This window comes from Ailuropoda melanoleuca, chromosome 6 (assembly GCF_002007445.2).
Source record: "Ailuropoda melanoleuca isolate Jingjing chromosome 6, ASM200744v2, whole genome shotgun sequence".
NCBI lineage: Eukaryota > Metazoa > Chordata > Mammalia > Carnivora > Ursidae > Ailuropoda > Ailuropoda melanoleuca.
Window position 1 is genome coordinate 119,869,377 of NC_048223.1, and position 27,907 is coordinate 119,897,283.

The 27,907-nt window shown below is 47.3% G+C and overlaps 1 protein-coding gene across 1 annotated transcript in view; it reads right to left on the minus strand.

Moving 5' to 3' along the window:
• FGFR2 (fibroblast growth factor receptor 2) overlaps positions 1–27,907 on the minus strand; it is a 102,363-nt gene that overhangs the window by 31,084 nt on the left and 43,372 nt on the right. The window contains exons 6-9 of the mRNA XM_034663629.1: positions 21,262–21,385; positions 6,292–6,482; positions 3,606–3,750; positions 1,347–1,543 (exon numbers count right to left, since the gene is read on the minus strand). Of these exons, the coding sequence (XP_034519520.1) occupies positions 1,347–1,543; positions 3,606–3,750; positions 6,292–6,482; positions 21,262–21,385 (657 nt within the window). The remainder of the gene's footprint in view (positions 1–1,346; positions 1,544–3,605; positions 3,751–6,291; positions 6,483–21,261; positions 21,386–27,907) is intronic.

Below are 27,907 nucleotides of genomic sequence, written 5' to 3' on the forward strand. Positions count from 1 at the left end.
TGCTCTAACACAATTTGGGCAATCACTTGCACTTCACACACACTCCAAACGCTACCCTCAGCCTTTAAGAAGAATAAAGGGCCGCTTGATACATGGCTTCAGAGGAGTCAACAAGGACCCATTCAGCCCGGAGCTTGGAGCTGGGTTGAGAACAGCCAGAGCCATGCCAAAACCGCGGCTGGCCAACTGGTTCCTAATCCGTGCTAAGGCTTGATCCAGAAAATGTCATCGCCACCTGAAGTCCCAGGAGGGGCAGGGCTGGGATTAACCCAGGGTTTCTCGGAGTACATTGCAGAATCACCTAAGGACCTGCTTAAAATACAGATTCCTGGCCCCATTCAAGATCTACGGAATGAGAATCTCGGGGGCTAAGACTAAGGAATCTGCAATTTTAACAAACACCTTGTAATTCTACTAAAGCAGGCACTGCAACAGAGCCAGTGAGTTCGCCATTTTACTTGCCTCAAAAGAAATTCCTCGAACGGAACACAGTTCCCAACCCTTTACTTGTGAACACTTTCCATTCACATCTGCCTTCCCCTCCCATCTCCAGGAACAGAGGAAAGAGTCAAAGCATGTCCTGTTCCACTCAGCTTTGGTTAATGCAGAGGTGTGGAGGCTCGATCTTGCCCTGTCTCCCCAAAGCAAAATGACACAAGCAAAACGTAACCACCGAAGACCAGACACGGGGTGAAGAACAATCTGTTGCTCGTTCAATATAAAAATCTTTCTACCACCAAATCCACAGCCACACTTGTGAACGATTAACAATAACGTATTATATGCATACATTTCTATTTTAAGAATCAGAGAGGTCGAGCCAAAACCCAGTGAAGAAAGACATCATAGTCTAGTTTAAATCAAGCTGTAGTTCAGTTTCATCTCTAGGGCATAAGTTTCTGACCTTGACTTAAAAAAATAAGTCAAAGAGAACTAGAGTCCCTCCCTTTCCAACTAGTGGCATAAGCCTGTCTCAAAAACAGCATTAGATCACAGGGGACAAAAGTGGCCTATGATTCAAAAAGACCGCTACACTTGAGCCTCCAACACACAAGGGCATTGCCTCCCCGTGTTATTTCCAGTCCTACTGATGAGCTCCCAGAGTCTCACACCGTCATGCTTTCTTGCCTTTGGAACTTGACTCAGTTGACCCCACGGATGCCCCAGGACCTGACTCTCCGAGCCCCAGACACTAACTGGAGAGCCACCGAGAGGCATGTTGGGACAGCTCTCAGAGCGAAGCTCGCAGAAGTAGATGGTATCGTGGCCAAGAAAAAGACCCGAGGGCTGGCTGGGGCGCGGGGGAGGAGTAAGTTTCTTCAAACTCTTTATCTACTTTCTGTTACCTGTCTCCGCAAGGGGATGCGCTTGGTCAGCTTGTGCACAGCTGGCTGGCTGCTGAAGTCTGGCTTCTTGGTCGTGGTCTTCATTCGGCACAGGATGACCGTCACCACCATACAGGCAATCAGGAAGACCCCTATGCAGTAAATGGCTATCTCCAGGTAGTCTGGGGAAGCCGTAATCTCCTTTTCTCTTACAGGAGCTAGAGTGTAGACCACAGGGGAGGAACAAATAAGCAGGCCACAGAGTTACACGGGGTTGATGCATCCTGGCATAGCTAAACGAATCACAAGGTGATGACCATCCCCAAGCACAGGCTTCCCAATGACTCAATGCTGCAGAATGGCATGGGCTACAGGCCTGCCATGCACCTCTCCCAAATGAATGTGAGTAACCAAAGGCTCCCCGCTTGACCAAAAGGGCCCAAGCGGCCACTATCTCTAGCCTCAATGGGCCTCTGCAATCCAGTGATCATGATGGACTGGTTGCCAAGACACAAAGGGCAGGCTACAGGGCCACATTGTGTCAGATATTTGGGCAGGGTAGGGCAGTTAACCACACCTACGGGGGGGGGGGGGGGGGCTGTNCTTCCATGGTGGTCTCTGATGCAAACCAAATTAAAAAATTCATAAATATAAACAATGCCCACTTTTGCATCTGAAGAGATGGTAGGTGCCTCACTCTTATCTGGGTAAGCTCTTCCAAAGGAAGATGTGATGGGGTGATTCACCCCAGAGGAACACACTTCCATATGAAATGAAATATATATTCATCTAGTAGGCTGGTCCGGAAAGGTTTCAAATTTCTTAATACAGTCCAGCAAATTATTCAGCTAAATAAACAAACGCACTGAATTTAAAGACCAAATTGTCTTTAATATAGAATCACGATGTCCATACCATGGGACGTTTCCAACATCCCCTAATCAATTACCATTTAAGATTCGTGTTTTCCAACGGTTCTACTGAGATCACTACAACTTTTCTCTTAAAGAAAAGATAGAAACGGTATTCCGTGTGAGTATCCATCTAATGCCTTAAGGTAGCACGTTCTTAGGTCAACTTCCAATAATATCTGCTCCCTTCTCAGTCCTCAATGGTCATCGAGCTACAAGCAGTGTATTTCCAAAGGGTATTTTTTTCAAACTGTATTCTTAGTTAATGTGCTAGTACTGTCAGGCAAACTGGTTAAGAGACGCCAATTGGGCCCCCGCAGAATGCAGTACTACGAGTAAAAGCAAGCTCAACGTAAGAGGCATCTCATTGTTTCAAAGCAAATATTCACAGAGCAGATTCACAACAAAAGGGGAAACGGATGCAATGGTATTATTTAAAGCTTATACATTTTAATCAGAAAAATACTTGCAAGACAGTCAAAACTCTCAGCAGCACAGCACATAATGATCAATTTCTTTTGACTAGATACAAAAACAAGCATGCAGGTAGGCACCATACTCTAAAAATAAGGAATTAATAACTGGAGTGGAACATCATGGGCTAGCAAACCAGTCTATGCAGCTTCACAAAGGAAATGACAAAGGGACAGACGCATCAAGATTGTGATTATCAGGAAAAGCTCAACTAGGACAGAGATGTCGGTTAAAGATCCAGACAGCAACAGTATTTAGGCAACAGGGCTTTGTTGATGTTGATTTCTCCACAGGGCGGAAATAACATCAAGCCCGAGCTGGCAAGAGCATGCTTTGCAGGAAAAGCAAACGGAGGGTCTATTTGGTTGCAACATGCGGCAAGCCACCAATCCCCGAGGTAGGTAACACACTGCTTCTGTACGCCCTGTGTGCCAAGGGGTTTCTCCCCAGGCATCTCAACATACATCCATCTAGCTGCATATCATTAAAAAGAGAGAGTGGAACAACGTAATCAAAGTACATATGGGATTTTAGTGAAATGGAATTTGAAATGAGAAAAAATTACTTTGAATTTTACAAAGTAATTTCCACTTCTTCCTTAAGAGAAACGCGGATGGGTGAATTTATACATTGACTCAGTGACTCACTGAAAATATAAGATCCCTTTGGGTTTTAAGGATGAAATTTCACTTGATCATAAATGTGAGTGTGGGATCTCATTGTAAGTGACTTTCCAAAGGCAACTTTCTTATCCCCGGGGGATAATTTTCAACATTTTAAAAAATCTTTACGCCAGGATAAAAGAGGCCATTTCTGAGAACAGAAGCTGTGTTAATTTTATAGCAATCAACCGAGAAAAGGGGGAAAAACCATGGAGAGAAAGAGCAGTATATACCTGGCAGGACTGTCAACCATGCAGAGTGAAAGGATATCCCAATAGAATTACCCGCCAAGCACGTATATTCCCCAGCATCCTCAAAAGTTACATTCCGAATATAGAGAACCTCAATCTCTCTGTCCGTGGTATTAACACCGGCGGCCTAGAAAACAGGGAAGCAAGAGAAAAGGCTAGACAACACAGGGATGATCGTGGAGGGAGCCGTGGAACCATGAGGCATCGCGCCGGGGGCTCCGGCAGGTGCTGGCCACCAGAAGATTCCGATCGCAGCCCGTCCACAAAGCCCACAACCGAGAGACACTGAGCGACACTGAGCAGCTCGCCTCCACAGGCCCGTCACCACACCGGCTTCACCACCTAGACATGCATGCAATCAGACGCATGGAAAAATCAACCCACAGAGATCCGTTCTCTTGGCCTTTGTGTTGCTTTGGGTTTAGGAATGGTTTTCCAAAAGAATAGCACCCAAAAGTCCCAGCTGGATTCTGGTCCTGTTGGCTGCAGACTCCCACCTTGAGAAAAGGATGGTGCTGAATTATTGCATATAGAGCGAAACCCTGGAGACATGCCCAAGGGGACGCCCGGCACGTCCTTCCAGCCCTGTGGGAACCAACCAGGGTGGAATATGGTGTTGGTTACTGGACTCTGATTTTCACATTTAACCATTTTGACTCACATGGCACGAAAGAAAACAGAAGAAAATACGATCTTGGTAGCAAAAAAACTGGGTTTTTTTTTCCCTTCGATATAAACATTTGAGTGTGAGTCCTGACGAACGAAGAACATCAGCTGGTGCCTTCAAGAGCGTCCACATCCATTAAATGGCTTATGCTCTGATTCGGGAGAGCAAGGTCAAGGACAGTATCTCCTAAGCACCCATTACGTAACCAACGAAATGACATTCTGCTGGAAAAATGATCGCATGCCAATATTTCTCTACCAATTTGGGGCAGAAGCAGCTATGAATTCTGCTGATAGGCAAATGTCACAAATTCAACAGGCACGCCTGTGTGCATTTAAAATGCTGATGATGTGCAGTCATGATGGGGAATGTGCAGCCCAAACAAGATACACCAGAAGGAACGACTTAAAAACTGGGTGGGGGCGGGGAGTGGAGGGTAATCTTTAGAAGAAATGAGAGCAAGCACTTTGAACATCGTGGGCATTTTTCCATGGCTGCTGGCATCCTACCAGCGGCATCACCGAAGAAAGATTATTACGAGTACACCAAGGCCACAGAGTCATCGTCTAAGCTGCCTGCAGTCTCCCAAAGCACCAAGTCTTTTCAGCTTCTATATCCAGCCTTCTTTTAAAAAAACAAAAACAAAAACAAAAAACACAAAACATTGTTACCTTGCTGTTTTGGCAGGACAGTGAGCCAGGCAGACTGGTTGGCCTGCCCTATATAATTGGAGACCTTACATATATACTCCCCAGCATCCGCCTCAGTCACATTGAACAGAGCCAGCACTTCTGCATTGGAACTATTTATCCCCGAGTGCTGGAACAGACACAGGAGAACAATATAACGGCCAACCAGGAAGGACTGTGCGCTGTCTAGGGTCCCACCACCAACACACCACCAAAAAAAAAAAACCAAAAACAAAAAAAACCCAAACTCCATTAGGTCTAAGCAGCTGCCTTAAAGGGTTGTGGGCTTAGACAGAACAAAATAAGCCAACTGGTGGGCAACGGAAGTGACCCGGTGGAGAGGGACGGAAGGGCGTGGTCAATGCCTAGCAAAAAGGACCATGGTTCCCCAGACTGGTGATCTTTTTCCAGCTCTTGTGATCACTGGGATTCTCAGCTGGGGAGAACACCTCATCGGCTGAGAGTCCTTTCCGGAGCTACCTATGGGAAGCTATTCTATGGGAAGACTGTTCTGTTTAAGGACGTTCGTTCTCCATGAGCACATAAATGCGGAGACGCGGCAGGTGGTGGCTAAGGAGAGGCTGTACAGACTTAGCTGCCGCTTCCTGTCACCACCCTGAAGAGCGAGACAGATCTAAAACTTGAAGAGGCTGATGCCATCACCATGTCCCCTCTTCAGTAGAGACTTGCATGGGACCAAATACGAAATACAAGGAGAAAGAGTTTCCTTGTTCAACATTTCACTGGTGCGAAAACATTTTCTACAAGTTCATTGCCTACACCACATGTGAATGAATTTCAAAGGCTAAACGCCTTCTTTTAAAAGTAAAACGTAAATTGCTTCTCACAGATGGCTACTCCAATTTGATCCTAACGTCGTATTAAGAGAAGTCAACATCGGCGTAACCGTAAACACCGGTACCACGCCTCGAGCTTACAAAGCTCTTTCAGTGCACGCCATCACATGGATTCGGCACAGCCACCCCGTCGGGGAGACGGCACCACGATCCCCACTTTTATGGACGTGCAGCTAAGCCTTAATGTCTCGTCTGAGATCTCAGGGCCGATAAACAGCTGAATTATTTGGACTCCCCCTTAAATAGCCCTTCCACTGGCCTGCTCCCCTCCCAACCTCCCCCCTGCAATTTTGCCAGGGAGCCTCATCATCTGCTAATTCCCTACCACACTCTCTACTGGCCGGTCACAGAAGAGAATCCTCTTCTCACAGATCCAACGGGAAATCAAAGAACCTGTCCCCACGTCCGCGACAGAGACCCCGGGGTGGGTCCCTTCGGATTCAGAAAGTCCTCACCTTCAGCACCTTGAGGTAAGGCAGCCCGTCGGGCCCGTATTTGCTGCCGTTCTTTTCTACATGTTTGATCCACTGAATGTGGGGCTGGGCATCGCTGTACACTTTGCAGACGAACTCCACGTCGCCCCCGACCACGGTGGAAGCATTGGCCGGCAGTCCCGCTTGGAGGATGGGCCGGTGTGGCGATCGCTCTGAAGGGAAGGGCATGGGAAAGGGGGGGAAGACGAATAAATAAGTTGTGTTGTCCAGAAGGCTGTTCGTGAACACAAGCCAAAAAGGCCTCAAGTCTGCTGGCTGACTCCTTTGAAATAACACCGCGGCCCAATGCATAACAAAACCGACTTCAAAGGAGACTGCTGGAGCGCGACCCTTGTAAAAAGAATACTTATTTAGAAAACAGAGAGAAGAACTTCTGATATCTCGAGTTATTGGTTGTCCGTGGCCACCTACCGAACAAGGGGAAAGATTTTATTTTAACAATGGAAAGGACACACGGTGGGGGAATGGGGGCCTCTTCACTTGTCCCACTTGGGAAAATATCGGAGACAGAGGACACCCATCATCTTACACCTGCAAAAGTTGCTCTTCAGTTTAGAGGGGGTCTTTACAGAAATCTTGTAGAGGCAACCAGGTCAAGGTACATGAGAAACTGCAGGCAAGAGCCCTCAAGAATCTGGTTAACAGACCAGCCTGTTGCATGAGCCTGTCCACAAAGGCACTAGAATCACAAGCTGGCTGCCATCTTGTTACATGGCAGTTTGGTCAGGAGCCATACATACCCAGCCAGCCAGCCACAAACGTACTATCCCACCCCACATACCTGCACATACAAGCCACCCTATCGGTCTCCCCACAGTGCAGATATCACCGCCTTTAACCCCCAATTTAAAAAATGGCCAAGGGAAAGAAGGAGACCCCAGTCAACCCAGCACACCAAAGATGCCTCCACCCTGCACCTGAGTATCCCCGTGCAGTGGACTGGAAATAGCAAATTAGAATGATAGATATCTAAACCCTTCTCTATTTGGGCCTTTCAGATTAAAATATCATTCGGCGGAATTTGCTGGACACAAGCCAAACCATGTGCAAATTGATTTTAATGCACACGTCTGCTGGTCTTTAAAAACTTTAAGAAAAAAAAAAGGAAAGGAAAGGAAAGAAAGAAAAGAAATGCTAGCGGGTTACTCTCAGCACATTTCATTCCAGAATCTCCCATCACTTCGTAGACACCTAAGCTTTCACATTAAAAGGATAAGGATTTCAGAGCCTCCAAAGAAGTCATTCATTTACTGGACATTATGCTCTGTAGGCTGAGCAAAGAACCCAGAAGTCCTACTTTTGTGGACAGAAAATCTCAAAGCTAGGACACCTCCAAACATGACCAGAGAGCCTCACCCTTCGGCTGACATGCCATCCCTGCGATGGGCCACACGGCGAGCCTCCTGGTCAGGTGTGGCTGCCAGCTGGATGCGAGGGACACCCGGCATGAAGCTGGCAGGGGCAGGGCTGGTTTAATCCCGGCTAGCCCCATCCACGGGAGAAGAACAGAGCTATATACACATACACACACACTGTCCTCATCAGGCCTCCTCCCACAACGCTCCGTGGGAGGGGAAGCGGTCCTCTGGGCTGGATACTGCCAGCCAAGCTCACAAAATCCGCTCCTTTTCACATACCTCATATGGAGGCGGTCTACTCTTTCCCGCAGAGAAGTGAATTTTAGGTATCAGTTCATTCCCTGGCTCAGTTTTCCAGTTTTGTGTGCGTGTGTTTGTGTGTTTTAAGATAAATATTTACAGTGGACCTAAATATTTATTCTTAGAAACAAAGGTCCTATAAAATCTTAAATGTCATAAGCCAGATCAACTGAATTTCAAACCAAGTTCTCCTTCTTAAACATACTTGTTTCCAATAAATCGTTTCACAAGCAAACATTGTGCATGTAATACCAAATAATGATGCCCTGGGAACAATGAGTGCTTTCATAAGGCCGACATCGCTGGCCTGCGCCAGCCTTCAACAGGGAATGTAGTCACTGGGGCAACACTGGCAGGGCCCATTCCCGAGCTGCAGCCTTGTTTTACTTGTGGTCAACATGCTGCTGCGTTCCAGTTATTAAGTTATTCCATTGCTATCCGGACTATTTTCACCAAGGGGGGAGGGGAAGCCCCTGCAATGGTTTAATGTTATTGCATTTGCAAATTACAGCGTACCAAATGTTACCGCTTGCCGTCCTGAATGTATCCTTTCAAATTTTCTCACCTTATACAATATAACCTCTTAACCACCCCCACGTCCCTCCGCCCTTTCTCACTTTTGGTACAAAAACTGCAAGTCGGCATCGCTCTGTAATCGAAACCTTACACCATCTTCCAAAACTTATTACAGCTGCCTTCAGTATAAAATGAAACCTTAGAGAATGTTATTTAAAATGTTTTTAAAAAGTCAGTAGGCCTCATGTTTCGTTTCTCCACATCAGGCTTTGATTTCCTTTGCAACCTTATTCTCTGCCCTTAAACAAGTCAGAGACCAGGCCCCAAACATCTTGGAAAAGGTCCCGGGATGCCAACATCTGCAGAGCTGTGCCTCTTCTCAGATCCTTCAGCGATCACTCCTCCCTGGTGTCTGTCAGATCCAAAAGAACAGTGATCAGCAGGAAGGGGATGACAGAAATTAGAACTCCCGTTCTAACTTCCGAAAGGAGGGGGGGGCAGGGTGTGGGCAGCAGCTCCCAGAGAGATGGGACCCCCATGGCCAGCTCCCCAGGAACAGGGAAGTGACGGTGGGCAGGAGAACCCCCTTCCCCAATAGCTAAAGTGCTTCTCCCTGGAACCTCACCAGGCCCTGGGCAGAGCAAACCCCTCAGGTTCCCAACGCTTTGGGCAACAGGCCAATATAAAAAGAAGTCAGTGAATTATCTCTGGGTGACGGACGAAAACTCAAGAGCTGGCCCATCTCTCAGTCTTCTATGTGATAACAGAAATCATAGCTTCTCTACCAGGAAGGTTTTACGGTTTCAGGCAAGGTTCTCTTACAGCACATTTAACTCTCAGATCTTACAGAAAACAGATTTTTCTCTTTCCAGAGGCAGTAAAATAAATGTAAGGAAAACAGAAAAGCTGACGAGCGGCTCAACCCCTGCATCCTTCCTGAGATTCTGAAAATACACTTTCTGAGAGCAACAAGTTGCAGACAGTGCGCAGACCCGAACCAGATCGAGCACCTTTAAAGGAGCGGCTCTCGGGGCCCCTGTGCAAATTCCAACTTGAGACAGAAGGGAACGAAGCCCAGAGGGCGCGGTTGCTGCCGATGGGGCAGTTGGCTGCCCGGCTGGAATGAGGTTCCACCAAATCGATGCGTAGTAAACACAGACTGAAGTGCTTTAAAAAACACATTCTCTCCCCCGCGAGTTCTCTCTCTCTCACTCCCTTTTGTCAAGAGTGCCAAGCGAGTCCACTTTCTTAAAGCAGAAGGCCCAGCTGCTACAAGTCTGAATTTCGAGACTGACCCTCTCAAGTCCTACTCTGACGCTGGGAGCCACAACCAGAAAGAACAGGCGGAAAACAGCCTGCTCCGTTCCAAGAGGTAATTATTGAGAAAGAGAAAATACCTGAGTGACAAAGAATAAATCTTTGTTAATTGACCACTGAAACTTTATAACATGCCAGTCCTCCTCTGGACATAATAATATGCTTGGCTCATAAGAGATCTACGACTTTTGCTCTGACATAGCAAAGGCCATAAAAAACGTCCACAGAGCAGAGAGGCCTCATGTCTACAGGCTCGGTAAATACGCATCCCGGGGATCAGAAGGAGACCAGGTTCTTAAATTACACCCATAAATTAATCAAGCCCAGAGTTGCTGGTTTCCCAGCACACATTGGTCTCCTGAGTATTTCTCCCCAAAAGTTCAGCAGTGCTTGCCACAAAGAACCATTTCAAAGCTGTTCTCTCGGCAGCAAAACACCCAGAGACTCAAATCACGCGGAGTGCCAAGTATTGATCTGGAAACAGCACGTCTCCTGCTCTGGGGCACTCATTCATGTAAGGAGTGTAGAGAACCTTGCCTGCTCTGTCCTTAAATTGAAATCAGAATTTAATTACCCTTCCTTTCCAAGGGGCAACTCCAAGGGGCTGAATAGGGAAAGAACGTTCTACGCGATTTGGAGGACAAGTGAAAACAACGGAGAATTCTTTTTCTAAAAGCCTGGCCTCGCTTGTTTTCTAAAGAGTAGGTAGTTGGTTGCTTTTGTTGCATAAAAAAACTCACTAAACCAGTCAGCGAGAGGGGATCAAAGCCCTCTGAAGTCGGAGGAGCCCAATAACCTGCCAGAGACCTCACACTAATTGCAATTAGTAGAATGAGTTCATTGCCTTGTCAAGACTCTACGTAATGCACTCAACAGTCAGGAGAGATCGAGCTGGGTTCTGAGTTTTGTTTTCCCTACGTTTTCTCCAGCCTCAAGAAATCGGCACAAAAGACGATCAGAGCTAAAAACGATCAGTAGGACTGATTGCTTTTAGAGATTGGACTCTTTTAGAAAGAGTCCAAGTACCAGTAGCTGGTATTCTGACTTGTCATCTTCTAGAACAGGTGGAGTGGCCTGGGATACTGAGCACCCAGAATAACTTTAAAAAAAAAGGAAAAAATGCCTTTTTGTAGAAGGTCACAGTATGTTGTGCTCTCTCTGTCCCAAGCTTAGCTGCGCCTCATTTTCCTCCTGCCTGGACATCTGACCCCGAATGTCTTGCGGAACTGGGCTGGACGGGGATCCAGCTTCCTCCAAAACATCCATATTTTTCCTATGGAGAGAGCAAAAAAGTCTCAGACCAGGCCTGTTTGGGGAAAGCCACGGCGTCTTCCCTCCGGCGCTGAAGTCCCTTGGTGACTTATGGAGGCTGCACCATGTGAAATGCTAGAAGGAAAACACCACTAATTCCTTTGTGCTTGCTCGATGAGGTGGAGAGCGGAGTGAAGTGCTGGCCGCAGCCGGGCGGCCTGAGAAGACCAAAGCAGGTGGAGGCAAAGTGCCTTCCCTAATTAATGTCATCGACTGTATTATGTGGCTGGGGGCTGAGTGGCTCCTACCAGCTGGGTGTCAATTTAGGTCTTCTTGGGCAAATTACCAGAGCCGGGCTGTGTGTTATTTACACCCCAAATGTTTATGATACCCTGAGCTCTGTGCCTTCAAAAGCTAAACCGGAAACGGAAGACTCTTCGATGACCACAAAGTTATGTCCAAGTGAGGTTCAAAAATGCCTTTCCTTTAGCTAAAGAGAGACGTGGCTTCTGGGCGATGGAATGTCCTGGGCATAGGTGCTGGTGATCGTTGCATAACCACGAGAATGTATATTTCATGCCACTAAACTGCACGTTCAAAATTGACTCACATGGTATATTCTGTTACATATGCCTTGCCACCATTTTTTTTTAAAGGGAGACGCGGCAAAGGGGACATCATCACAGGGTGAACAAGACCTATTTCTAGGGTCATGGAAAACCTGTCTTCTCAATTAGTTAAGTGTATTGACCTTGTCCAGTTTGCCGAGGGCTTTTCTCTGTTCTGACACAAAGACTCCGCACAAGGGCCCTCCCTGTCTTGTGCTTGGTTTTCACACTGACGTAAAGCTCAGACGTCAGTGTCCCCAGGCTTGCTCCAGTGGCGCTGGGGTAAACACAGCTGAGCGCGGTCACGCTGGGAGCCACATCACAGAGCCTCAGCACCCCGCCACTCATCATAGGGGGTGCAACATCTTTCAGGAATCTAAGACTATCAGCTGGTGTCTGCATAGCTGGGTTTCCTCCATGGGAAGAGCATGCTGGAAATGTTTCTTCAAAGTCCTGGAATGAAACATACCTTTCTGCTGAACTCCAAATCAGAACGTCTTCTCTCAAATGATTTTCAGAGAAGCTAAAAATCAAGTCACTGGGGAGGCCCCTAAGACAGCAGCACTCAAAATGAAGCTCTTCAGGTTGCAAATGTTTCACTGACATCAAAGAGGATCCAGTTAGCCCAGCTCTAGAAATCGATCCCAGAAAGAGAGTCACCCAGGTGGCCACCGAAGATGGGTGCAAAGCTTGCCTCTTTTGTAACTGGAGAACAACCTGAACACCCACCCAGGGGAGAAATGATTGAACAAATCACACTACATCCATGACACAAGAGCATACGGGTCACGAGTAAGAATGAAATCAGACATGGAAAGAAGTCTACAAAAATAACGTTCACAGGTCCATCAACTTCCACCATGAAAAGGGCTTCATTCTAGAGGAAGTCTAGAAAAATCTATCACACTAATCTCTTCAATGCTTTATTTTGTTCCTGGGGTGGTTCAAGCAGAAGTAAAAGTTTTCAGCCCATCTGAGCAAACAAGAAATGCCTCCCTTTGGTACAAACTTGACATGAGAAGTTAAATGATAAAACCTTATTTTGTTTTCTTAGAGGCAAACTCAGACACTGAACATAGAACATAGAAGTGATTCTCGATACTCCTTGCTGTCAGCGTCACCTACAGAGAAGCATCCAAATAGTCACCAAGCCCACGAGAGGCTCCACTTCTCACTGTCTGAGCCTGCTGGGATGCCTCAAGCCAGCCTGCAACCCAGCCCACTCCCTACTGCCCCTTTCACACCCAGAATGGTTTTGTTTCTATTGGCCAAAACGTGAAATGCAAAGGACTGAATCCTTTTACTTTTCAGCCCCAGTCCAGAGTATACATTGAACCCAATAAAATGAGGACTTCCTCGGGGCACTTGGGTGGCTCAGTCAGTTAAGTGTCCGACTCTCGATTTCGGCTCAGGTCGTGATCTCAGGATCGGGAGATCGGGCCCCATTTTGGGCTCCATGCTGGGCGTGGAGCCTACTTACGAGTCTCCTTCCCTCTTCCTCTGCCCCTCCCCCCAGCCCCAACCAGCTCCAGGGCACTCTCTCTCAAAAAAAAAAAAAAAAAAAAAAAAAGGAGAGACTTCCTATTTCAAAGAAAGCACAACTGCCAAATGATCCTTCTGGAATAATATCCAATACCTGCCTTGCAAAATATCACTTTCAACCTGATACGGGGGGAAACAGGTCTGGTGCACAGTCTGACCTGTTGACTTGTATACTTATTTGTGATGGAAAGGATTATGGGAATCCTTGTGTGAGAGAACCCTCTGAGGGGGAGGCTCTGGAAGAAAGACAGAAAAAGTAGTTTTATCAAGAACCAGAAATCTCCACCCCTATCTATCATCATCTTGCTGTGGCAGTTTTGGGGTCTTCTGTGCTGTGACACGAGAACGCCAACAGGATGTCTCAGGCAACTGACTGCCACCCCGTTCTAAGGGAGGAGGCATCCATAAAGGCGCTCTGGTGGAGGCATCATGGGAAGAAAGCTCTTGGCATTTCTATATTGACATTTTAATGACAGTTGACCTAATCCTTCCCAACCCGGGTCCTTTGCTTTATAAAGGTGACTGGAGTGTTTGGAGAGGAGCTCGAAGTGGACTCGCTTCAGAACTCGCCGTGTGAAGAACCAAACTCCAGATACAAGTAAGGCGTTAGGGGCGCCTGGGTGGGCGTCTGCCTTCGGCTCAGGTCATGACCCCGGGGTCCTGGGATTGAGTCCTGCATCGGGCTCCCTGCTCAGTGGGGAGTCTGCTTCTCCCTCTGCCTCTGCTCCTCCCCCACTTGTGCTTGCACTCTGCTCTCTCTCAAATAAATAAATAAAACCTTTAAAAAAAAAAAAAAAGAAAGTCACGCATTAAACTGCTTTTCTTCTATTGTCCAATTCAGCGCGCACTGATGGAGCTCTTACGAAGTTCTAGCCCATTCCTGGGCACTGTGACTGCCAGCAGTGCACTCAGATCCCCATGCCAACCCTACTCGCCCACACTCGGACAGCCGCGGCCTTCTCCCCGCCCCGGCCCTGACCGACCCTACCACCAAGTATGGCGAAGAGACCGTCTTCTTACAAAAAGCTGTAAGAGCGCCACTTGTCTGTGACACTTCCACATCCTCTCTGCCCACACCATAGACGCGATGCCAAAGAGGAGACAGGAGATCAAATATTAGCCTAGCCTTCTCCGCAGCCACCTCGGCCGGGACCCCTGCCAGAATCCAAAGCAATCAATAAGGCTTCCTTCTTCAACTATGGGGCAGAGGGCAATTGATGGCCTGCAGAGAACATGGCAAAGTGCTGACACTGTGAAGCCCTGACACGCCCCGTCCATGCCGGCGTGCCAACCTCGGGACCCAGCACGCAAGACACCCCCTGCTCACAGTGCCGGGAAGGACTGACTTCCGGCGGGTCTCGCTCCTGCAGGAAAGCACTTACCTGCCGGTCAGTGCCTTTGGAGTGACATAGCTACCCACTGACCAGCTTCTGCCCCCTGGAATCCCTGTTGTGAAACAGGTATAAAAATCTGCTCTGTAGTAACCCAAAGCTCATTAAACGGTCGCTCAAAGGAAGTTTTGAAATCTCGGTCCTGGAGGAGAGAAGAGGACGGACCACTCCTTTAACCAGGGCTGCGCAACGTGCCTCAGCCTCTCGATTAGGAGGCGTGGGACCCCTAATGACAATGACTAACAGTCAAGTCCATGGTGCTATTATTTAAAAGCACCGCCCCCTACTACCTCACCACCACCCCCCCAAGAACAGGAGGCGGTCTTTGCCCCCCTGCTACAGACGAGGGAACTGAGGCTCAGAGGTTCCACGCCTTCCATGGCCATAGAGCTACCCAAGCTGGAAGTGGAACGTGAACCCCTCCATCCTGTAATTCACACAAGAGCCTCCAGACCCGCTTCCAGGAAGGGGTGGAGTCCCACGGGGGCGGACACAGTAGCACGGGGTGGGAAGACAAGGGGGAAATGGCTCTGGAGACACAGAAGCAGCAGCAGGACTTTGCTTCATCCTCAACCTGCCCAGTTCCATGATTCTATGGTAACTAAACAAGCCTACTTATTAAGGCACTCGCTGTGCCCTATTACCGAGCATGGCACCCCAACCCACTGACAACAGGGGGCTTTCTATCTCCCCGAGACGAGATTTCACCACTCCAGAGCTGGCATGCAGGACCAACATCAGGGTAAACACACCACATCTTAAACCCAGAGCAAGAAAAGGAAAGGCTTCGTTGGCAGCAAGAAGATGAAAACAGAAAATCAAATGGGGCCCGCCAGGAAGCCTCTAGGTCAAGATGCTCCAAGTTAAGAACCGCCAGGGGCTCTGTGGAGCTGAGGCCAGTAGATGCCAGGGAAATGCACAAGTGTAGCAACTCTTGAACATGAAATGCAAGTGTTCAAGGCGTTCAAGTCTCTGGGTGAACGGTTTCATGTTTAACGCTACCTTCCACGACAGCCACCCCTCATCAGAGAAACAAAAGCTTTGTCTAGAAGCGCTGGAGTGATAGAAACGAGGACAGAGAGGGGTCTTCCACGAGGAGCAAGGGAGCAGGAACGACCCCAATTCTGACAGTTTCATTAAGAAACCAACCAGTTAATCAAGGAGGCCACCACTTCTTCATTTAGTTAAATGCTACTTTGTTCCAAACCCAAAAAAAGACAAAAAAAAAAAACAAAAAAACAAAAAAAGGTCCAAAATCCACCCTGGAGAAGTGTGGCCTGCCTCAGCCCCTCTTCTGCTCAGGGATCACACTGGAGGCTTTGTCTTCCCAGGACAGAGGCTACTCCAAGCGGTAAACAATTTATGCAATTTCTCCTTCTCCCACTGGGGACGGGCTGCCAAAAGCTCAGTCCCAGGTGTCAACCCCACAGCCAGGCTTATCAGTCAGTGCCTGGAATAAAAGACTCTTCACTCCTCCTGAACACACACCGGAGGGGGGGTTAGCCCCAGCACAGATTCCTTCGTGCTTTCGGGCTCCGTCCCATCATGTCCGGAGCCCAGGTAGAGCAAATTTATGTCAAGGACTAGTCGACAGCACGTTTCTGCTCTGCCGCCGAGCAGGTGAGGGCTGGTGAGGAGGCCTGAGGGGCCCCCAACCGGCCGGAGGTGTGCGTGGCCGCTGACTGGCTCCCAGCCATCCACTGAGACCCTGTCTGGCGCTTACAGCTCTTGTCCCAGGGGAGGACAAAACTCTAGAAAGCCGGACGAGGCATGGCTGGCCGCAGCAAATCCAGAAGCACTGCTTCCACCCTCCCCTGCACTCTGCCCGCAAGTATCCAACGCCAGGTGAAAAGCTCACCATTTATCTCATGGTCTCCAGGATTGCAGAATTGGGACAGCCAAAGGGAGAAAAAGTTCATAAATCAAAGATGAAGGGTCTCTATGAGTGAGGAGGACTGACTGGTCCTGGTCCGTTCAATACTTTAATCTCTCTCTCTCTCTTCCTTGTTTTGAACATGCGGTGGGGATAACAGCAGCACCTTCTCAGAGTTTAGCAGCGGGACCTGCGGGTCCACACTATGGGACACCTAAACCGAGATTTCCGTGTGCAGCACCTGGAGCACTAGTTTCCAGAACATTTGGGTGGAGGCCGGGGCTCGGAGGTTTTCTTTAGGTCTTTGGCAAGTAAATTCCTCATCCGCCCGCCCCCCACCCCAAACCTGATGTTCCTCAACTATCAGTGGGGTGAGAGGTGAGGGTGGAGGCCAGCTTCAGGAACCCAGAGCTCTCAAACGACACGATCCTCTCCTGCGACTGGATGAGTCCTGGGACGGCCATGACGCCTGCGTCAACCAAAGGTGTAAAACCAGCAGGACACGTGAACGGCAGCCACTGGCCCTTTCTGTCGGTCTCAACATGGCATTCAGTTTATTTAACAAAACTTCTGATGGAGTCTAAGGAAAGCTATTAAAAATGCATTTTAGGAAAGTGCCTGGGTGGCTCAGTCGGTTAAGCATCTGCCTTCAGCTCAGGTCATGATCGCAGAGTCCTGGAATCGAGCCCTACATCGGGCTCCCCCACTCAGCCTGCTTCTCCCTCTCCCTCTGTGCTCGCTCTCTCTCTCAAACAAATAAGTAAAATCTTTTTTAAAAAACAAAAAAAATAAATAAATAAAAATGCCTTCTAACTCTCCAGAGAGTCCAGGTTTGAAGGGAGAAACCAGAATTTGTTGCTGGCCACCTGATGCCAATTCGGGGGTATTTTTTTTTTTTTAATCTGTTAACCCAAACAGATTCCTCATAACCATTATAGTGGGTTGAACTGTGACCTCCCCCCAAAAAAAGATGTCCTCACCCCTAGAACCTGTGAATGTGACCCTATTTGGAAACAAGGTCTTTGTAGTTAAGGATCTTGAGATGAGACCATCCTGGATGGAGGGCGGGCCCTCAATCCAATGACAGGTATCCCTGTAGGAGACACACGGGGGAGATCTGAGACGCAGAGAGGAAGGCCACCGGAAGACAGAGGCAGAGACTGGAATGACATGTCCACAAGCCGACGGCGGCCATCGGCCACCAGCCACCAGAAACTGGGGAGAGGCGTGAAACAGACGCCCCCCTGAGAGTCTCCAGAAGGAACCAGCCTCGCTGGCACCCTGACTTCCAATGTCTGGCTTCCAAAACGGAGACAGAATCAACGTCCGCTGTCCTAAGCCATTCAGTCTGTGCTCACTTGTCACAGCAGCCCCTAGGAAACAGACACAACCATCACAGGAATGAGCTCAGTCCCATCGTTCCAACGTCCCGATGAGGCCGGAGAGGCTCAGGAAAGGCTAACGGACTTGCTGCAATTCGGACTTGCTGCAATTCGCTCGGCGCCCCTGCGGCGGCCCTGTGGCCCTGCTGCTCTCTCCGCGCCGCCGGGCTGCCTTTTGCGGACGTAAACCAGTCTCGGCTCCTTCATTCGCAGACACGAGGGCTGTGAAACCCACAGTTACGGGATGTGTCCCAGGTTGCGGCTTCTTGACGGCAGAGCCGCCAGAGCCCCACACTTCGGCCTCCTTTCACTGATGAACCAGGGCCAAGACCCGCCACCTCCCGGAGCCAGCTCTGCGAGGGGAGCCTGGTTTATGAGAGTCACAAGTACCGAGATGTGGAGTTTCACACTAATTTTCCCTTGCACGTAAATGGCTGAAAAGTAATGGTGTCAATTTTAATGAGGATCAAGCAAGGCTCCTAAAAGGGCTCCTATAAACGAGAGCATTTCCCTCACACACAACAATGGCTGGCTGTTTAATTCCAGCACACAAGAATGTCACTTAAATTACACGGCTTTTACATTAAAGTGCTTATGGGAATGCCTTTCCAAGGAAGAATCTCGGTAAAAAGATCTCGCCCATTTTTGATGCTCCGTAATATCTGAACCGCAAACACCTACGTATCACAGCAACAAAAATAAACCCTCGAAGAATGTGAACGAGGACAGGGCTTCACTTTTGCTGGGAAAGAGTCTCTGCTGTTCCGTGAGACGCAGCTGTAGCTGGGAAGCCTGTTATCACGTGGCGGTATATTACACTTGGACTGTGGGCCACCAGAAAATCGTTGTTCAAGCCTGAATCCCTTTTGTTGCCACTTGCTGAGATGTTCAGAACGCCCGCCTGCCAACGCCGTAGTCTACATGAGACTCTCGAGCTGACTCAATTCTAATTTTATTAGTGCTTCTCAAAGCAATTACTGGGGTTTTGAGCAAAGATGAGAGTATCTCACACCTCCATCTTTCCTGAAAATGTATTCTACTCCACTGACTTTTGGCTTCTATTTATAAAGAAGGTTCAAGGCTTGGAAAATTATTAGGGGTTGAGCTTTAATGGATATTCCCAACCAGCATTGTGTCATTATTGGCCCACGTCTGGCTGGGCAATCTCCCAAATTTGTGACATAATCAGGCCTTTCTCTGCATTACTCCATACGCTCTATGCTCCCTCTACATTACAACACTGAATCATACGCTCTTTTCAACAAGACTGATTGCCAGGGGATTAACATTAGACAGCACAATTCCATTATTCAGCAGCCTAATTCAAATCCAGCCCTAAACTGTAAGAGACATTGCAGGGCTTCACAGAGATGAGCTGCCAGAGAGCTCAAAGGAGCGGTGGGGTGAGGGGCTTTTGAATGTTTTACGTAACAACTCAACCTAAAACCTGCTAGGAGCCAGAGCCCATTGGCTGAGGTGGCCAAGCTGACTCCCGATTCCTGGACCGGTCCCCAGCGCTCCCCCAGGCAAAGTCAGAATCCCCACGGACTGCTACAACACGATTATTTTATTCGCACCCTCAATTGCTTGGTTTCAAAATTAAGTATTTAAGAACTTTTAGCCCCAAATCTTTCTTTCCTTAAATAGAAACACTCTCAAGTCAAATACAGGAGATGGGAGGCCCAATGTGAACTCCACGTTGCGTGCTGAATCAATAGATTTATGGCACCTCCTTGCCAAAATAAATGTTCACCATTCTCTTCTCATATTTGAGTGTCACTTCTTTCTGTTTGATCTGTAAAATATCTGTACATAGTAATTCCCACTAAGAAACCTTCCCCAAATATCTGTGAGGAAAGAGGGTTCTGAAACTTAGTCTCTTATAAATACATTATGTAAAAGCTACCAAATTTCACATTAAGGCTTCTGGGTAACAAAAATAAAATGTCACAAACACGTTTTTCACTGAATTCTAACATACACGTGGAAATAAACACTATCTCACGCTAAGGCAGAGTTTCTTATGGATCTAATTTAACTTGATAGAAAATCCAAATAGTTTTCCATTTAATTTTCAGTTAACCTCAAACTTCAATTAACCAAAATCTATGTAATTTGGTTAATCAAGCTTTCGGGAGGTGTTCTCATGGTTCTCTGGGCAAATCAAATCGCTATGGAGCCTCTCTTCAAAGAGTTTCTAGTTTCTTGAAGGAGAAGAAATGCCCACATATGAAATAATACCAGGGACACACGCACAGGAAATGATGGAGGAAAGCCTTTTTGCTCATAGACGTGGGGGCAGGCATGAGTCTGTGGAGTTACATAGGGTCACATTAAGGCTAAATCCATCAGGGAGAGCCCAGAGTTGAGACCTTTAGCAGGAGCTGGCAATCCGGTTGGCTGACCCCCATCCAGGACTCAAGGTCAGGTGGTGATCCTGAGAGTCCAGGTAGATGACAAGACAGAGAAAAGATGGACTGTACAAAGAAAAGATTTTAGCCCACCAGCCCTGCAGCAACGAGACATCCTCAGCATTGCCAATCCTCCAAAAAGACAGAGAAACCCTCTTTCCTTATCATTTACAATGCAACATGCAAGATGGGAAGAAATCTGAGTTCTGGGACAACAGGCTCATGGTCTTAAGATATTTAATTAATAGCCTGGCAATCTGAGCACTTAGATATTTGTTTACAAGCCCATATACACAGTTCCCTTTTCAGAGAAGAAATTGTTTCTAGGAACAAACGCTGAACATACAGTAGCGAATGACTTTCTCCTGATGGAAGTGAAGGGTGCCTTGACCCTGATCTGCCTCTAGCCAGCTATCAGCTCAGTCACTGTGATACCTTTTCCTTTACTCTTCAGCCAGCATAATACAATTGCCTTAGAACATGTTGCCTCTCTTTTAAAAACAAACTTCTAGGGGCTCCTGGAAGGCTCAGTTGATTAAACATCCAACTCTTGGTTTCAGCTCAGGTCATGATCTCAGGGTCTTGGGATCGAGCACCGTGTTGGGCTCCATGCTCAGTGTGGAGTCTGCTCAAGATTCTCTCTCTCCCTCTCCCTCTGCCCCCCACCTCCTGCACCCTTTCCCCAAACACACTAACATTCTTCAGAGTAATCTCAGCTTCCAGTATGTCAGCACCTTTCATACCATGTCCATTTTGCACAAGACATGAGAGAACCAGGAAGATCACACAAAATACATCAAACGTGGCTCACTGGAAAAGAGAACACCGTCAAATAACAAAAAAATCCTCCAACAACAGCGCATATTTAGAAAGGAGAATGGACCAACTCTCCTTAAACCACGGCGAGAAACAAGACTCACTTTCGCAAGGTCACAGGAGTCAAGCTGGTGGACAGCTGCCCCTCTGGGAGAAGTACACTCACCAACGACATCGAGGTGGTACGTGTGATTGATGGAGCCGTACTCGTTCTCTACCACACAGGTGTAATTTCCTTTGTCGGACGGGACCACGCTCTCCATAATAAGGCTCCAATGCTGGTTTCGCACCTGGAAAGATCAAAGTAAAGGTGCTTACTTAACAATCTTAGCGAAGAACACCAGGTATTTGCTTTCTTGATTTAAAGAGAAGTTGAGGGAGACAAGGAAGGTAGAGAAGAATCACCTGACTTCTCCATTTTCCTCATACTAAGGACGCAGAATGGAGACAAATGAAAACAATCATTATCATCAAGGTGAATGTCTAGCACTGGGATACAGACGTGTTCAGATATGCAAGTGTGCGGAGTGGGTCTCTCACAGTCATGGTTTGAGGGTTCCTCCAGGAGCTGCCAAATGGCCAGGGGAACTTGCACGTTAGCCTACGACCCTATCAGTGCCTCAGAGCAGACAGGCTGAAGGTTCTCACCTACTAGGAACCCTGAGGCCCCACGGCACCCATGGACTATTTATCGCCAACCCCCACGAGCACTTACTGTATGCCAGGCACTACTCTGAGCACTCCATCCGGCCTTAGCTAATGTGATTCTCCCAAGAAGCCCACAAGCTAGATTCTGTATTGTTCCTGGAGTCTTCCAGTTTCTTTCCCCATGGTCCTCAGATGCCATCTGGAAGTCTCTAGAAGTTTCAACTGGGAACACAGGTCTGCCCCTCCCGTCTCTGGCAGTGGCCGATGAGATGCTACATATTTCTGAGAGATATACTCAGAATTCCAAATATGGGAGCAATGAATCCTCAGGAAACCTAAGTTGTATATCTGTCTGCTTACAAACTCCTTGAGACTTTTCAAAGATAAGCAGCACATGTGAAAATAGGTTAGTGATTCCCACCCACAGGTCTGTCAACATGCAAACAGACTAGACTCCAACATTCCCACCTTGCTTTGAAAATATTTTCATCAACTTAAACTTTCAAGCAAGCATGACTTTTCCTCACGAAGACCAAAATGCAGATTTTTATCTTGCAGGTTCAAGGCTTTAACATTTTCTCCAAATCCAAGTCATGTTTTAAAGGTATTTCGGGCAAGGCACTCTAAAGACATGGAGAGGGAAAAAAAAAAAAAAAAAAAAAAAAAAACCANCCCTACCAGTCTTAACTATGATTTCAGGAATTTCAACTGACCTTCTGAATGATTCCCTGAGCATTGCAAGTGTTTTCTGCCTTAATCACATAAAAACCGATAATACCATCAGAGCCTCTGCAAGCACACGAGTGAGTCAAGGAACTACAGTAAAGAGAATCATCTCATGAATGCTCCATTATAAGAGCGGGAGGGCAGAGCAGCTGTCCACTTTGAAAAGCAGCGCCAACAGAGGTAAGAGGTTATCACAGCCTGCTACCACCCAACGCGTGTGTCACGTCAGATGTTCAGTTCTGCTTCGAGCCACTCTCACAGGGAGCAGCCACTGATGCTGAGTTTAAAAACGAGACCACTGCTCATCACGGACAGTCCTCTGCAGGACCCCGGGGGTGAGGGCTGGACTCTTCTTCACCGAGCACAAGCATGAAGAGTGAGTGAGCTCTGGGCAGACAGTCCCTTTGTTCTAGCTGCTGTCCTCGCACCAGCTCCCCTGTATAACCCTGAAGACTGCTTCAATCTACTGTCATGGAGCTGACTCGGGGACAGTCATTCTCACAGTCACAGGCGAAGAGTGTGGCGGTAAAATGAATCTGAAAGCATCACACCCCAATGGGGAGAGTCTGTCCCCTCCAATGGAGAAGACCTGCCTTCTGCTCTTGGCTGGGCCACAGACTTGGAGGAGAACCCAAGCAAGAGGCTAGGTCTCCTCTTAGGAGGGACAAGCGTTCCATGCACGGTGTATAGAGGGAACGCCATGAAGGAGGAGAGGGGACTGCTAAGTTGTCCAGGGCAATAAGAATTCTCTCCTGAAATCCGTGCCCCCTGGGTGTTACCCTGGAGCTGTGTGCTGAAGAGCATAAAAGACTCAGGTACTAACTCCTTAATTTCACTTGAGGCAGGTGGGCCCACACGGAGACCCTCCCTCTCTCCAAGCTCTCAAGCGTATCAGAAATGGGACTTTCCTGGACTCTGGAGGGCTAATCACACGGAGGCTAACCTGGGGATGAAGCCATAGGCCCTAACGTCACCAAGCCACGTAATCCAGCATTTAGCCCTGCTGTAAATATTCAGTTCTTTGAGCCCCCGCTCAAATGTCATGCCCATAAGCCCTTAATCATGACTAGTGCCTGTCTCTGGACCCCGTCCAAGCTGTCAATGTCTTTCTTGCGCCTGGATCCAGATTTGGCACACGGCACACTCCAAATGGAGCTGAAGCCGTACGACACAGGGAGGGCATCGTCTGCCTCTGCCCAAGACATTACATCTTGGCATACACAGCTCGGCATACCACTGCCGTTTTTAACCCCAGGGCATATGGTCAGATCCAGTCTCTCGTCGGGGCTATGGCATTCCACGTCAGATCTCTCGTCGACAGCATGTGCTCCCTGAATATTTACTTCCTGCAGATGCACTGCAAATATGAACAAGTTAACATTTATAAAATGCTTTCACAATGAGAAACACATTTACCAAACAAGGTGCTTCTGCCCTTTCCGAGACCTTGGTACTCAATCAATACTGCCCCATGCAGTGCTGTTAATATTTATTTTCTTACACCACTGCTGCAGTATTTGATTCTTTGACATACCACCAATCCCAAATTTTATGAGCTGTGGCATTTTCCAAATGGACACCCTTAGAAGCTGCCAACAGTGGGACGTTTGACACTTCCATGGGGGATATCCTACCATTAATTAGTGGTTGCTTAATGACAAGCTAAGAGAGGACAAACGGTAACTCTATCAAGATGGGGAGCAAAGGCACAAAGACTTTTGTGTTTCTTTTCTAAGCCCTACACTTCCATACCCCGATTCAGGGTCAACCTAAAGACATGATCCTTCCAACAAAAATGTCAGATGTTCTCTTCTACGTGTTTTTATATATTCCTCATCTTTTTAGAGCTACCATTCTTCTGCCCCTTAGAGCAAATGCACTTCTCTGCTTTCACAGAAGAGGGAATGTAAATACCCAATAAACATATGAAAAGATGCTTAACCTCATTAACAATCAAGGAAATGCAAATTAAAACAATAATGAGACACTGTTATTCACCAGCTGATTAACAAAAATTAGGAAGAGCCACGTCACTACTGAGTACTTAAGTGAGGGTGGAGGGAAAGAGGCTCAAATTGAGAACAGGAACACAGAGAAAAACCTTTCAGTAAAATAATTTGGCCAGGCCTATTAAAATTAGCAACACATTTTTTTTTCTTTTTACCCAGCTAATTCCACTTCTAGAAATCTAGCCTACACAGAAAACAGCAGGATGACTTCAAGTCCCATGAACAAGACTGTTGCTTCGAGAACCGTTTGTAACAGCAAAAATGAATCCATCAGGAAAGAGAGTCATTAATAATATATAGTTCATCCTACATGAACTGATGTATAGTTAATTCATTCCAACAAAATAGCATACGGTCATTAAAAAGAATGAGGTATTCGTAAGTTCAGACCTGGTAAGATACCGTGAATAGTTATGGATGGGGGGGAAGTAGGTGGTATAAAAATATGTATATTTAGGATTCCATCGTACAGAAATACACACGCATGCGTGCACGTGCGCGCACACACACACACACACACACCCCTACAGGTGCCTGTAGTATAGCCCTGAGTCTGTAAGCATGACTGTATAAACACAGCTGAAATCAGAACGAAAACGTACTACATACATTGTTAGCAGTACATTTTCTATAATTAACTGGTGGGGTTATGCATGTTGCTGACTTTTTTTCTCATTTTCACTTTTCAAATTCAAACAGAAATCACATCTGACCAGGGGTCGCCTGGGTGGCACAGTGGTTAAGCTTCTGCCTTCAGCTCAGGGCGTGATCCCAGCGTTCTGGGATCGAGCCCCACATCAGGCTCCTCTGCTATGAGCCTGCTTCTTCCTCTCCCACTCCCCCTGCTTGTGTTCCCTCTCTCGCTGGCTGTCTCTATCTCTGTCGAAAAAATAAATAAAATCTTTAAAAAGAAAAAAAATTAAAAAAAAAAAAAGAAATCACATCTGACCAAAAAAAGTGAAATAAAACCGCGCCCCCTGCCTCCCCCATCAGGAGTAACTGCGGTGCTATGGAACCAGCTTGGCTGTAAGTCTCTGGCAGACTGAGCGAGAGGGCCGGGGAGGACAGAAATCCTGCACCGGCAGACACACGCACAATCCTTTCTTCTCATTCCTGCCCGTGGCCAAATCTTTGTGGAATTCATCATTATTTTTCATCTGCCAAGGAACAGAATTAGAGAGCATGAGGCTTCAAAACTATGTTCACTAAAGACGTGTAAAAATAACATTTCAATACTGAAACAAAGCAGATTGAAGCTAATGGCCTAAGCTCTTTTACTCCTAATACAAAAAAGTGGATTCCACAAACATTCCACACCAGTGGTCACAAAGACAAAAGGTGGCCCAGACAGGTTTTTTCAGAATTCCTCTGCTACCTAAGTCTTCCAAGGTGCATGTTTAAACCCTCAGCTATCTTCAGGTGACAACTGGGAATGTAGCTTTAGTTTGTTACGATACCAAAACACCTAGGGGAAAAGTCAAAGGCCAAAGACCCAGGCTGTCACCTGGATGTTTGGTTTCCACATTGCAAAAAAAAAAAAAAAAAAAAAATGGACATTTCCAAATAGCTAGGTGTTCGATAACAAGCAGAATAAACATCCAGAAGCTGGACGGAAAGTTTTGCTCTATGCCAAGTCAATGAATACTGTGTCCATGTGATGGCAAATACCCCCAACACTTCCTTCCACCAGTATCAGGGCCCAGTTTATGGAGAAAGGCAGCAATCCCTTTGAACCCTGGCCTTCATAAAGGCAGCCGTGAACTACAGCTCACCATAAGCCGGTTGTCATTAGATGCCCAGAGCATCACTATCCCGTGCCAGACCCCATTTTCCAGCAAGTTCCTAGGGTCTCTAAGCCAGGCTTCTGGAGGTATGCAAACTGAGCTTACACGTGACAAGGGCTGTGGCACTCACTGCTGCTTATCTCCACGCAGATGTGGAGGCAAATGCCTGATTAATGCTTAAACTCCTGAAGTTTGCTTTTCAGGAGGCGTCCAGAGAACAGGGCGAGGTGAGCTCTGATCCCATCTAGCAGGCAACTGCAGCAACCCTTCCGTACAGTCCACCCCGTGAACAATGCATGCATCTCCCAGGGCAATGAGGAGAGAATTACGAAAGGAAAGGCTGTCCTTAGATGCCTGGAGGGGCTCAGAAAGGCGCTGTGGGGGCAGACTGCCAGCAGGGTCACTGCCTTTCAAATTTCACTCTTTAAAAATCTCATGACCTTCCTCAAAAAGCTGAATGAAGAATCGTCAGATGACCCAGCAATCACACTGCTAGGTAGAACGCAAAGGAACTGCAAGCAAGGACTCAAACAGATATTTGTACACGCATGTTCAAAGCTGCTTCTTTCACAGGAGCCAAAAGGTGGAAACATCCCAAGGGCCCATGGACAGATGGATGGATACACAAAATAGGGCCAGCCATATAATGGAATGTTATCCAGCCCTAAAAAGCAATAAAAGTCTGATTCTTGCTACAACACATCTGAACCCAGACAGAAGGAAAAATATCCTATGATTCCACTTCCACAAAATACCTGCAACAGGCAAATTCAGAGACAAAAAAATTAGACGTTACCAGAGCCTGCAGGGCGGCGGGGGGGGTGGGCAGGGAAGAGGAATAGAGAATTATTTCTTAACGAATACAGAGTTTCTGTTTGGGGTGATGAAAAATGAATGACAAATTTTATATTCTGTGTATTTTACCACAATTTGAAAAAATCCCAAGCAGATCACAGATTATATGCCCAACTTTGCTCTCAACAGTATACCTTGGGCTGACAGATACTTAGCACGTTCTTAGGATGCCCTTACTACCTCCATGGTTCTTATTTATCACAGTGTTTTTTATAAAAACATGGAACCACGTTTGAAGAAAGCAGTTTAGTAAGAGCATGAACTTTGGAGGAAAACCACCTGGGTCCAAATGGCAGCTCCGCCACCAAGGAGCCACGTGACAAGCCTCATCTGTAAAAGGGGCAAAGTAACAGTGCCCCCCCCCCGCTTTGGGCTGTGCAGGGGACCCAGTGCCATGGCGGACGGGAGGTGCCCCGTGCAGGCACGACACAGGTGAGCAGTCCGTGTGTGCTGGCTGATAGCAACATACACCTGCTTCCTCATCACGATGGCCTGCTCCCGGATGAAAGCTGAAATGCCTTGGCTGAGAAAGAGCTCAACAAAATATAAGTATATGAATAAGGACATCAGTCGTGATTTTTCCAAAGAAACATTTAATCAAAAGTCTCTAATATGACATCTAAGCAACCTGGAAAATGTCAATCTCATGAAGCTACCCAGCAAAACCACCAGTTTAGTTGTGATTATGAGAAAATGGGTTTTGCCTCATCCTTTCTTGGACCTGAAACCCACCAGGAAACTGACAATCCAGACCGGGATGCTTCACCCGGCTCAGGGGTCCACGGGAGTT